The sequence below is a fragment of the Rhipicephalus microplus genome, chromosome 6, assembly GCF_043290135.1.
Source record: "Rhipicephalus microplus isolate Deutch F79 chromosome 6, USDA_Rmic, whole genome shotgun sequence".
Classification (NCBI taxonomy): domain Eukaryota; kingdom Metazoa; phylum Arthropoda; class Arachnida; order Ixodida; family Ixodidae; genus Rhipicephalus; species Rhipicephalus microplus.
Window position 1 is genome coordinate 58,445,211 of NC_134705.1, and position 13,922 is coordinate 58,459,132.

Consider the following 13,922-nt stretch of genomic DNA (forward strand, 5'->3'; position numbering starts at 1 on the left):
AAATGAAGGAGAGAAAGGGCGTGGCAACTGTTTTTTTTTTCTCATCCGGCAGGCATCTTCTTAGAGAAGGCGTGGGCCATGCCGACGCACATAGGGGGCGGCCATTTTTGACGTGTCGATGGCAATAGAATGACCCTATTCATTTTTTTTTTGTTTCGTACTCGATTCTAACGCGCATGCGATTTATGAACTTGCTTAACCAGAAAAAAGGTGCGCGTTAGATTCGAGTAATTACGGTACTCTGTGACTTTACAGTTGGGAAAAGCATTGTTGTTATCGCAATTGCTACTTAGTCGGCAAGTTTTAAAGATTTTCGGCTTTCTGATGCGAGCTTCCCCCTTTGTTGCCACTATGTGGACTTGCAAAAGCACAATGGACTTCTGTCGCCGTTGATTTCCCAGCCACAAACCTAAACATCTTATGACACACACTGCCCTTGAATCAGTGCTTCAGTGCGATCTTTCCGATGCCCAATCTTCATGTTGTCTTGTGCAAACTTCCTGCGACGACATGCTGAACTGTAGGCTAGGCCTAATAAGTGTTGGTTACTTTACGGTGGTGGTTGCGGGTGATTAAAATTGCTGTTTTGTGTGGAATCGACATAACTCTTTGTGGTTGCTCTACTTGAAAAAAAAAATAAAAGGTGCATGGGTGGCATTTTTAACACTCCAAAGATGGTTCGTTCGCTATTCAGATTTAACGGCTTTAAATATGGGGTGCAAGCCCGTGAAATGAACGTCCAGTAACGTTCAGCACACAAATATTTGGTTGTGTTAATGCGTATTATCTATGCAGCCTGAGACGTAATCGGTGAATTTCAGCGATGGCGCTATCTTTTCATAGTTTTTTTTTTCTCACATTCATTTTTTAGCAACACTAGGGTATTTCAATGTTAATTTTTGGAAATTTGGACGCTTGTAAGCATACCGCAACACATGCCTCGATTCTTGGCTGAACTCATTTGTGCACGCGTTGCCTATGAAAAAAGTTGTTTCAGCTGTAGTGTGGATATTCACGACTTCGGTGACTTATATTATGAGTGGTTTATGCTATATTCTGAAATAAAATTTTCAGGAATTTTACCTCACGTAATAGGCACACCCAAAACTTGGTGCCAGATTTTTTTGAAAAAATGTGGGACTATTATGTGAGTAAATACAGTATACATGCTATACATGTCACCTGTTCGTTATACCACACCCATGTGATTTTATGTATTTCGTAACCGTGAGCTTGGTAACTGTGAGCAGCTAAAAATAATTGGCTAGCTAAAAACGATGTTGCTATACATTTACCAGAATAATCTATTGGAGATAAAAGTGCCTGTCGCTTAAGATCCCTCTTGCTGAAAATTTTTTTTCTTGACGGAGCGAAGAACATTTGTTTTCTGCTTTGGGCTATGAAGATGGCACTCAGTGATCACCCTAAACAAGTTGTAACAAACAGAAAACATTAAAAGGTTTTTGCTACACTATTTCAGATGGCAAATTAGTTTTGTGGAAATTTCCAAAAACTGTTAGGTTAATGAAAGTGTAGTGGAGCTTACACACTAACGCGTATGCGCCTTTCAAACAGAACGGAAAACCCCGTGCTCTGATTGCGTGAGAACCTGTGCCGCCTTCGCCAGACTTGCTGTACGCCCGTTTTCCGTCGCGACGTCGCTGCGACTCCTCTGTTTGAATAAACATCATCGCATTTGGTGGAGGCTGCTGAGATCCCTAAGCAGACCTGGAGCTCCGCTCTCGCAAGTTGGCCGAAAGACCACCGTACAACATGACTGACGCAGTCGCCAACCAGCCCATCCCAACACAGCCAGCACCATCGACTTGCCCCGGCGCTACCCGTCAGCGGGACCCACCAATCTTTAGCGGCAGTGGTGAGCAAGACGTCGAAGACTGGCTCTCCTTGTACGAAAGCGTAAGTGCCAGCAACAAGTGGGACAACGACTCTAAGCTCGCCTCTGTTATCTTTTACTTGGCTGACGTCGCTAAGCTATGGTTTACCAACCGCGAAACCGCCATCGCCAACTGGTCCACCTTAAAGACCCTCGTGATTGAAGCGTTCGGCCGACCAGAGGTCCGCAAACTCTGCGCTGAGCAGCGTCTACGCCACTGAGCCCAGCAGCCTGGCGAGACTTTTACTAGTTCTATTGAGGATGTGCTCGACCTCTGCAGGCGTGTTAACCCATCTATGCCTGAAGAAGAGAAAATTCAACAGATTCTCAAAGGCATTGAAGATGGCGCATTCCAGATGTTGCTGGCGAATAGCCCGACCACGGTGGCAGTCCTCGTAAGCCTGTGCCAGAGCTTCGATGAATTGCGTCGTCAGCGTTCCATCGCCCGACAGAGTGTCCCATCACCAGATTCAATCTCGGCCATCGCACTCGCAAACGGCAACGTATGCCAAGGAACTCTGTCGAACCAGATTGAAGACTTCATCAGGGAGGAAGTCGCCCGACAGCTCTCCCTGCTGCCGCATAGCGACGCGCCCACCACAAGCCTCCCTTCGACACTGCAGCAGACTATACGCACTGAAATTTACATTCAGTTCCGGCCCCTTACCCATACCTACAGTTCCGGCCCCTTACCCATGCACTTCGGTACCATCTGATCTATCAACTGCCGGCTACGCACCACCTGTGCCATCTTCACCTCTCAGTACGCAGCTGTGGTCGTGGGGCCCCCACCGCATCCAGTCGCCTTTTCGGCTCCACCTCATCTGGCCTCGCCTCTAGTTTACAGGCCCCCACCTCGCTTTTTCCGTCCATCTAATGAGTGGCGCACCCAAGACAATCGTCCTATATGCTTCGCGTGTGGCATCGCTGGCCACGTTGTACGCTTCTGCCGCCGCCGTCCCACACGTGCTCACGCATACTTCGGAGCTCCTACCTACGCGCCGCAGCAGGCCACCACGTCTGCATATGAACAGAGGCACTCAGATTCGGATCGCCGCCCATCGACTGCTCGTTTCCCATCCCCTCGTCGCCGATCGCCATCGCCTATGCGTCGTCGACCACCTCCTGAGGAGGGAAACTAATCAGTGCAGTTCCGGAGGCAAGAACTGCAACTTGTGCGCAATTCCCAAGGCCTCCGTTTTCGCTGCGAAATGTTGTTGATGTCGATGTTGAGGGAGTCGCCACATTAGCGTTAATTGATACCGGGGCCGCAGTTTCTGTGATGAACGCAAACTTTTATCGGAAACTGAAGAAAGTGACCACATCTCTCCGTGGCATGGTACTGTCCACGGCTAGCGCGCAACGCATTCATCCCTCGGCTGTGTGTACGGCGCGCGTCGTCATCCAAGATGTTTTGTACGTCGTACAGTTTTTGTTCTACCATCTTGCTCTCATGACCTTATCCTCGGTTGGGATTTCTTATCACGTCATGAAGCTATCATCGATTGTTCCCATGCCAAAGTGTCCCTTGTGCCAACATGTGAATTTCCACCTCCCGACTGTTCTCCTCTGCTCTGCAAACTCATCGCTGACGACGACATCACCTTGCCCCCAGAAGCTTCGGTCCCTATAAGCCTTTCATGTGTGGCGCAACCTGACGCCACGGTGGTGTTTACGCCATCTCCGGTTTTTACTGAACGCAAGGGCATCGTTCTTCCATTTGCCGTTCTTACAATTGCGTCTGGTTTAACCGTAATGCTGGTTACCAACCACTCCAACTACCCCATTGGCTTACTTCGTGGCGAAACATTAGGATAGGTGCAACCTGTCGACCATATCGATAATATTATTCTTCCCGACGAAACGCCATGTCACATTGCCGCAATCACTCGTGCGTCTGAGCAATCAAGCTCGTCAGCCTTCGACAACGCTATTGACGCAGACCTTCCCCTCTCGCATCGCCGCCAACTTGTTGCTCTCCTTAACAAGTTTCGCTCTTGTTTCGACTTTCAAGAACCTGCTTTGGGCCGTACCACGACTGTCACTCATACTATTGACACCGGGTCACATTCGCCTCTGCGACATGTCCTTACCGCGTTTCCGCCGAAGAGCGTCGCGTCATTACGGAGCAAGTAGATGACATGCTTAAACGTGGAGTCATACAGCCTTCTCAAAGCGCTTGGTCATCACCTGTGGTTCTGGTAAAGAAAAAAGATGGCACCGTTCGATTTTGCGTGGACTATCGCTGCTTAAACAAGATTACAAAGAAAGATGTCTACCCGCTACCACGAATAGACGATGCTCTTGACTGTTTACAAGGCGCCGAGTACTTTACATCTTTGGATCTGCGTTCTGGGTATTGGCAGGTACCAATGGCTGAATGTGGTCGCCCTAAAATAGCCTTTGTAACGCCGGATGGCCTATATGAGTTCAAAGTCATGCCATTTGGGCTCTGCAACGCACCTGCCACATTTGAGCGCATGATCGATACCATCTTGCGTGCCCATAAGTGGAAAACTTGCTTGTGTTACCTGGACGACATCGTAGTCCTTTCATCTGATTTCCCGACACATCTTGTTCGCCTCCACGAGATTCTGACGTGTCTAACTTCTGCAGGCCTACAACTTAACTCCAAGAAGTGCCACTTCGCAGCACGAAAACTAACCATCTTGGGACATGTCATCACAAGAGACGGTGTTCTTCCGGATCCCGATAAGCTTCGAGCTGTCGCTGACTTTCCGTTACCCACATCACTGAAAGCCCTACGAAGTTTCGTCGGTCTCTGCTCCTACTTTCATCGCTTCGTGCGCAACTTCGCGTCCATCATCGCACCTCTCACAAGTCTGCTTTCCAACAGCAAAGGTATATCTTCATGGTCACCTGCATGTGACGACACATTTCGCCAGCTGCGCCACCTGCTGACCTCACCACCTATTCTTCGTCACTACGACCCTGCTGCTGCCACAGAAATTCACACCGATGCAAGTGGCATCGGTCTTGGTGCAGTTTTGGCACAACGGAAAGGCACCCAAGCCGAATACGTAGTCGCCTATGCAAGTCGCGCTCTTAAGAAGGCTGAATTGAATTACTCCGTGACAGAGAAGGAGTGTTTGGCCATAATCTGGGCATTGACGAAGTTTTGCCCGTATCTTTACGGCCGTCCTTTCGACGTGGTCACAGACCATCACGCTCTATGTTGGGTGTCCACCTTCAAAGACCCGTCCGGACGCCTGGGCCGTTGGGCACTTCGATTGCAAGAATACGACATCCGTGTCGTATATCGTTCTGGTCGCAAGCATACAGATGCAGATGCACTTTCGCGATCGCCATTAACACCAGATTTGGCTTCTCTATCACCCCTTTTTACCACCTTGTCACCAATCGACACCACTGACATGCTTTCAGAGCAGCGTAAAAACCCATATCTTGCATTGTTACTCGACTACCTTACCGATCCGTCTGCTGTCCCTTCCACGAGAGCGCTACGCCGACAAGAAGCCCACCTTTCCGTGCGAGACAACATTTTGTACCGCCGCAACTACATGCCTGGTGGTCGGAAGTGGCTCCTTGCTGTCCCAACTCATATGCGCTCTGACATCTGCATGAATTTCCATGCAGATCCCCAAAGTGCTCACGCAGTTGTCCTGAAAACCTACGAAAGGCTGCGCCAACAATATTACTGGCGAGGAATGTATCGCTTTGTGCAGAAATACGTTCAGTCTTGCACCACTTGCCAACAGAACAAGACACCTCCGCGGCACCTTACTGGCATGTTACAGCCGCTCCCATGCCCGGCTCGCCCATTCAACTGCGTGGGTATCGACCTCTATGGCCCCCTCCCATATGGTCGCTCTGGAAACCGGTGGATTATTGTCGGCGTTGATCATCTGACACGCTACGCTGAGACTGCAGCTCTACCGACAGCGACCGCCCACGAAGTTGCACTCTTCATTTTGCGCAGCTTCATTCTCCGCCATGGGGCTCCACGGGAATTGCTCAGTGATAGGGGTCGAGTGTTCCTGTCGGAGGTCATCCAAGCTATTCTCGCTGAATGCAATATTATCCACTGGAAATCTACCGCATACCATCCACAGATAAATGGTCTCACTGAACGGTTCAACCGCACACTCGGCGACATGCTGAGGATGTACACCTCCTCCAACCACACTAACTGGGACACTGTATTGCCTTTTGTTACCTTCGCTTATAACACCGCGACGCAAGGGACTACCGGTTTTTCCCCGTTCTTTCCGTTGTACCGCCGCGAACCTTCTCACCCACTCGACACTATACTCCCGTACCGCCCTGATGCATCAGAGTGCTCCCCGCTTTCGGAAGTCGCCAGATACGCTGAAGACTGCCGTCAGTTGGCTCGGTCTATGACAAGTAAGGCTCAAGGTCTACAAAAAACCCGGCATGACGACGTTCATCACATAGTGCCCACATTTCGTACTGGCTCCCTTGTGTGGCTTTGTTCCTGGCCTGTCTTCTAAGCTTCTCGCCCGGTACCATGGTCCACACCATGTCATTGACGCAACCTCGCCGGTGAATTACATCATCGAGCCCCTAACACAATCGCCAGATTTGCGCCGTCAAGGACGCGAGACCGTGCACGTCGACCGTCGCAAGCCCTACTACGACCCCCTCATTGTTCCTACTCCCTGAGTCGCCAGGATGGCTACTCTTCACTCAGGGGAGGGGGGGGGGGTATTGTAGTGGAGCATACGCACTAACGCGTATGCGCCTTTCAAACAGAACGGAAAACCCCGTGCTCTGATTGCGCGAGAACCTGTGCCGCCTTCGCCAGACTTGCCGTACGCCTGTTTTCCGTCGCGACCTCGCTGCGACTCCTCTGTTTGAATAAACATCATCGCAAAAAGAAAAAATTGCAATGATTCATTTGTAGCAGAAACGCCAGGCATGCGTGGAACGTGCAGCGCAGTAACAGTAGAAGCTGGAATAACGGCCTTTCTGGAGCCTTTTGTAAACTTTCTTGGGGCAGCCGCTACAAGTACACGCACTATGGCACAAGCCATCATAATTTTACTTATGTAGGGAAGTACCTATTATGCCATTATTTGTTATTCTTCAGAGAATCTAAGGCACCCGTTGCATATCTGTAAAGCAACTGCGGAATCAACAGAGTGCACTCGCACTTTATTGATGCCGGTGTCGATTACAATTAAGAACTATTGCTGAGCCCTTTGTAATGAGTTGAAATTCAATAACCTACTCGTTGTGCAATTCTCTTCATGTGATGCCTGGCTCTCATGGTACTCTTCTACCATGCTTGATTACATAGGGTAACGTGATTCCTCGCTTGACACGGTGCCTGCATAAGTAGCTTTTGTGTAGGAGTTTCAAGCACAGGCGTGGCTCTGTGGTAGAACACTAGATTGCCATGCAGTGGGCTCGGATTCAAAATCCTGCATTTTTTTTTCTTCTTTCGCATGATAGTAGTTCCAGACACTAGTCGTGGTGACAGACGACAACGCCGCCTAACTCAGCTGTTGCAATCTTTAAGTAGGTTTCGCTGTAAAAGTCGCAAAGGAAATGCACGTGAATTTGATAAAGAAAGTTTAGGTCTCATTGACTTAAATCATTCTTTGTGAAAAATACATATGGGCTTACCTTTCGGCTCTATACTACGTCGTTGCTTGTGACTGTGTCCATATGTTGTATTTTGTGTGCCAACACGTAGGCTATTTTGTTGACGTACAATTCTTCGCCATATATTTGCAGCTCTTTTGAGCTTTGGGTCACGCAAGAAGGAGAGGCCGAGGCCTAGGTTTGTGCCAGACGGCTTCGTGCGGGGTGCCATCTCTTGGTCGGTGCAGGTGAGTAAGGATGCCTTTATATTAACAGTTACTGCAGCATTGGTCAGCATCGGTGTGTTTGAATGTGGGAGCAGCAGACATGACACTAATGACATACGCTTGACATACCTCAGTCCAGCTTTTGCTAGCTGAAGCTAGGATGAATAACTTAGCTAGGATGAATATGCCGTAGACAGTTCTGTGGCACCACATCTCTGTGTAATAGGACGAAGAGACTTTATGATGACACATTTTGTTTTCAAGTGTGTTCACTAGGCTTGTACAAATAGTTAATTTGAGGTTCAATGGGAATAGTGATTTGGTTAGAATAATTTTCAATTCAATTTGAGTTGTATATACAGTTGCCCACCGATTTTTCGGACTTGGCGGGGACCGAAAAGAAGTCCAAAAAATCGAACAGTCCAAAAAAGTCGTTTTTGTCAGAAATATGAACTTCTTTGCATCAGGCAGGTTTAAAAAAAAGTCCATGATTCTGCTTTGCCTTTCCTATGTGATTCTTAAAGAGAAAAGAAGAGAAAAGTGAGCCCCGTAACTGTCTGCATCAGAGAGCAACACCTCAACAGTAACTCACGAGGGATAAGGGGGTGGGATTAAAAGAATAGGATTAAAGATATAGAGATAGAGAGGGGGAAGGAAAGAGCGAGATGCAAGGATAGCGAACGACAGAAAACGACAGAAGTAAAGAGGAGATGGGAAAGATGGACACGGTCGCAGGAGTCCGAGGACAAGGCACCACTCATCGAGAGCTCTTGTTGACAGCAGGAAATGGTGCTGGGCGAGCCAGTCGGCCAGAGCTGCGCTGACGTTGGAGATCGCGGGGGCACAACCGGTCAGCACGAAATCCAGAGAGCGAGTCTCTGCATTGCCTCATACGACACTTGGAAGCAATTTCATTCGTCTGTATTTGCGCCAAGGGGACATCGTCACCGTAAACGCTCGACAAAAGCGCCACCGCGGTGGCGATCTCCGCCGCCGGCTGCTGCGGGCGATCATCGTCATGATCATCTGAACCGCTCGCCGGCTGCGGCATAACCTGGCGAAGAATTTCTTCGTCTGTGGGCTGTGCGCACGAAATTGTCATCGTACGCGTGAGTGAAAATGTCATCGTGGCAGGCACATTCACTATTCTAGTGACCATACTACAACTATACATTCACTTCACCACTGCGCAGCTCTGCCTCCTTTCTGTACGGCGCGATGACGATAGTGCTGACCACTATGGCTGACCAATGACGAAACAATGGTCTCGTGCCGCGTTTTTTAAAGCAGACACGGCCTCAGAAACTTGAAATATGACGTTCGCTTTCCAATCGCGGAGGCAGAAAAGGCATTTTAAAATTAAGCCACAAAGCTTAGTCAAGCCGGTGAAAAATTCAACATGGCGGCGTCCGTAATATTTCGTGGCGCAGCTCAAAACAAGCGATTTAGTCCAAAATATCCAACTTTCAGTGTCAAATTCGTCCGAAAATTTGGTCGAAAAAATGCATTAGCCATATGGGAACCCTGGCGGTGCACTTTTTAAGTCCAAAATATCAAACAAGTCCGAACTTTTGGAGTACGAAAAATCGGTTGGCGACTGTAGCTTATTTACTCGCATAATTTGCGTACTTTTTTGTCGATTTTGGAGGCCCTAGAAGGGGGTGCGCAAATTATTCCGGGATTTTGCGAGCGCATGGACAAATGTACGAATGGACGGACGGACGCACGGATGAACTGATGGACACAAGGGCGGACGCACGGACGGATGAAAGGACGAATGCACGGATGGACAAAATGACGGACGCTTCGCCACACTCATCATCATTCACGTCACGAATATGCTGTGATATTCATTACTTATCATACAACAAGTAACGTCCCCTAGTATCGTACCATTTGCATTTTCAGCGTATGTGCATTTCGTTATATGTACAAGTACCGCCCTCATAGGCCGATTCAAGAACTAACAAGAGTTGGCTGCATACGACTACGACGGGACGCTCAGCCCACGCTTCAAGGAGCTTCGCTCCTAAAAATGGGGAAAACGCAGTATTGACTTGCATAGCGGTGTTATACACGTATGTCGCAAATGGAAGAAAGAGGTCCCAGTTTGTTTGATCGGGAGCGACACGTGTTGCGAGCATGTCACCCGGAGTACGATTAAACCGTTCAGTAAAACCGTTCGTCTGTGTATGGTAGGCTGTACGCTTTCGTTGTACAGTATGGCACTGTTGAAGAAGTGCTTGGTTTACATTGGAAAGGAGTACGTGAGGAGGACAATGACGAAGCACAAAATGATTGAGGATGAAAGATGCGACGTCTTGTGCTGTGGCTGTGGGAAGAGCAGCAGTTTCAGCGTACTATGTAAGATGGTCAACAGCCACGATAGCCTATCGGTTGCCTGTCGTTATTAATAGCAGTAGTTCGTAGAAGTCATTTCAGCGTACCGTGTAGGATGGTCAACAGCCACGGTAGCCCATCGGTTGCCTGTTGTTATTAATGGCAGTGGTTTGTAGAAGTCAATTCCAATGCAGTTGAATGGGCGGTCTGGGCATGGAAGTGGCTGCAATCAACTTGCTGCAAGATGTGGCGGGTTTTTCCGCCACAGACATTCGTGGCAGCCACGAATGAGCTGGCGGACGAAGGTAAAGATTCCACGCCAGTAATACCTTTTCCATAGCGCTCGTAGTTCTTGAAAACACCGGTGTGAGCACATTACGGGTCGGAATGAAATGACATGCAGATTGTAGAGAGCAGGGTTTGGGGAATGACTAGTAGCCATTTTCTGCCATCTGCTGAATAGTTGCGCCGGTACAAAAGGCCATCTTGAATACTAAAGTGTGGAGCCTGGCGGCGCAGGGTTCGAGTGGTCCGATGTGTTTGTGCCTTGGATAACGCATCAAGAAATGAAGCGGTCCATGGATCATTGTGTTTTGCAGGAGAGATGGTGTCCACATCAAGAGCTGACAATGTCTGGTCTGAGAAAATCGATGCAATGTCAGGGGATAGTGGGGATCGCAACAGTGTATCAGCATTGGTATGCTTGCGGCCGGAACGGTATACAATGCGGATGTCTAGAAGCCGGAGCACCCAACGGGCAAGATGATCCGATGGATCTTTGCACGAAGATAATTTGCATAGTGCGTGGTGGTTCATTACTACATCAAAAGTACGACCATAAAGGTATGGGCGGAACTTGACAAGTGTCCAAACGTTCATCAAGCATTCCTTCTTGGTGACACCGTAGTTTGATTCAGCCTTGGTGTGAGTTCTGCTGGCGTATGCGATGACATACTCGACGAATTCAGGCTTGTGTTGCATGAGAACCACACCGAGGCTGACACTGCTGGCGTCGATGTGGACCTCAGTTGCCGCCGTAGGATCGTAGGGACACAATATTGGTGATGAAGTGAGGAGACGACAAAGGGTGGAGAAGGCTTGGTCACACTCCGAAGACCATGACGAAATATCGGTGGCGCAGCCTAGAAGTTCGGTCAAAAGACCAATAATAGAGGCGAAGTTGAGCACGAGCCGGCGAAAGTATGAGCATAACCCTACGAAGTTTTGTAACTACTTTACAGTCGTTTGTTTGGGGAAGTCGGCAACAGCATGTAATTTAGCCGGGTCTGGAAGTATGCCACCCTTTGATACAACGTAACTGAGAAAGTCGTCAAGCAGCGAATTGGCACTTCTTGAGGTTGAGTTGGAGCTGAGCATTCTTCAGGCACATTAGGGCGTGTTTCAGGCGCTCGAGATGTGTTGCAAAGCCTGGCACAAGAACGACAATATCGTCGAGATAGCAGAGACATATTTGCCACTTCAATCCCCGAAAAACCGAGCCTATCATGCGTTCGAAGGTGGCAGGTGCATTGCAGACACTGTAGGGTATGACATTAAATTCATATAGGCCGTCGGGTGTCACGAAGGCTATTTTTGGTCGATCAGAATCTGCAAGGCGCACCTGCCAGTACCCTGAATGCAAATCTAACGATGAGGAAAACTCGGCACCTTGTAAAGTATCAAGGGCATCGTCAATCATCGGTAAAGGGTACACGTCTTTTCGAGTGATCTTATTTAAGCGCTGGTAATTCATGCAGAAGCGAATGGAACCATCTTTTTTTTAATGAGCACTACAAGTGAGGCCCATGGACTTCGTGAAGGTTGAATGACGCTATTTTGGAGCATATCTTCCACCTGCTCGGTAATAACCTGGCGTTCTCGCGCGAAAACACGGTATGGTCATTGCCAAAGATGCACATGAGAGCTGGTACAGTCAAACCTCGTTATAACAAAGTTGAAGGGGAAGTCTTAATTACCTTGTTTTAACCATTACATTGTTATAGCCAATATTCATTTTTACCGACAATTAGCCAGCAAGAGAAAATGTACTTACCACCAAATATCACAGCAGCATGCCGCGCAGAGAAAAACGGCCGTCGAAAGGCAAAAAAAAAAACGGCAAGTTAATGAACAATGCACTTTATTTTCGCCGAATTCAGCACACTAGCTGGCAGATCACTTTGAAAAAAAAATAGTCCTTAATAGACTTTTGCCAACTACCGTAATTACTCGAATCTAACGCGCACCTTTTTTCTGGTTAAGCGAGTTCATAAATCGCATGTGCGTTAAAATCGAGTGCGAAAAAAAAATGAATACGGTCATTCTATTGCCATTAGCACTTCCAAAAGGGCCGCCCCCTGTGTTGTTCGGCATGGCGCGTCGGCCATTTCTTCCTATGTGCTTCCCATGTGCGGCACTTCGTACGTGTGCTGAGGAGTTCGTCATCTTGTAGTTCATTAGCATCGACGGCATGGAAGGGCCGACTCCAGAAACTTGACGAGTGCACCACGATGCCGCTTTTAAAAGAAAAGTCATCGCATGTGCCGAAACAGACGGAAATCGCGCCGCATTGCGGTCGTTCGGAGTTCCCGAAACGTGCGTGTGGGACTGGCGGAAACAAAAGCAGAAGATTGTCAAAGATTCATGCAAAGGCTTCAGTCGACCACAGCAGGGTCGGTTTCCGCAAATTGAAGAGCTGCTCGCCGAGTATATGCTTGAGCAGCGAGCGGCACAGCAGCCCGTGACGACAGAACTGCTCTAAGTGCGGGCTATGCAGTTAGCTTTACAAAAAGGGCTAACGCGGAGCCAGTTCAAAGCGAGCAGGTGCTGGCTAACTAACTTTACGAAGAGGAAAGGCTTTTCCCTCCGAAAACGAACGGGCATGCGCCAAAACTTGTTGGAGGAGTACGAAGAAAAGCTTCACAGTTTTCAGAGGTTCGTCCGAAACTTGCGGCACAACAACGGCTACCTGCTTGGGCAAATCGGGAATGCCGATCAGACGCCTCTTTACTTCGACATGCCTGGCACCACAACCGTCGAGAAGAAGAGGCGAAGCAAGTTCGCATGCTGACATCGGGCCACGGTAAAACAAGAGTGACGCAATGCTCCGTTGCACGTCAGATAAGCACAAGCTTCCCCCGTACCTCATATTTAAACGGAAGCGCTCCCGAAAGGAGTCGTTTTCCCGAGTAGTGTGATCGTGCGGGCCAACGAGAAAAATGGGTGCGCGTTGCAATCGATGTCTTACTTTTTTTTTTTTTCGTCGTGAAAACCGAGTGCGCGTTATAATCGAGGGCGCGTTCGAATTGAGTAAATGCGGTATTCCTCACACGGATGACTGCTTTTTCAGCTGCAGCAGCTATTTTGAGTTTGTCTTCGCCGTCATCACAAGCATCAAAGAAGCAGCGCAACAGGTCTGTCTGTCGCATCCAGCGCTTGCTCAGGCGTCGGTATGATGGTTTCGCCAAGATTAGGCTCTGGGGTATTGACACATTCATCACTGTCGTCATGCACCCCCGTCACCGCGGGCACAATCCCTGCATCTGACAACTTTTCGGTTGTCACCACGTCAGTATTGGCACCAACGTATGTGCAGAAAGTGTCGCAGTCAGGCGCAACGCAGGCGTCTTGGAGAGCATCCCACAACGTAGGGGCCTGGTTGCCCGCAGCACCCACTGGCGACATCGCCGAAATGTTCGGTTATTGTTTTGTTTCTTGACGCTGCACTCAACAGGTTTCAACATTGATGACTTCTGCTTGATTGTTATATTTTTGTGCCTACGTTTGCCGCTGCCGTTGTACATCTCGTGTCTAGCGGAGGAAACTGATACAGGTGGTGTTGCTCTTCCACAGCGAACAACAAAGAACAAAGC

General features: G+C 48.8%; 1 protein-coding gene and 1 long non-coding RNA gene across 4 annotated transcripts in view; one reads left to right on the plus strand and one right to left on the minus strand.

The window, feature by feature from the left end:
* LOC119167637 (signal-induced proliferation-associated 1-like protein 2) overlaps positions 1–13,922 on the plus strand; it is a 186,533-nt gene that overhangs the window by 85,537 nt on the left and 87,074 nt on the right. For all 3 annotated transcript variants that reach the window (XM_037419144.2, XM_075865990.1, XM_075865991.1), the window contains exon 13: positions 7,637–7,731. In XM_037419144.2, the coding sequence (XP_037275041.2) occupies positions 7,637–7,731 (95 nt within the window). The remainder of the gene's footprint in view (positions 1–7,636; positions 7,732–13,922) is intronic.
* Positions 1–13,922, minus strand: part of LOC142765267 (uncharacterized) — a 52,025-nt gene that overhangs the window by 27,335 nt on the left and 10,768 nt on the right. The gene's annotated exons all lie outside the window — the stretch shown is intronic.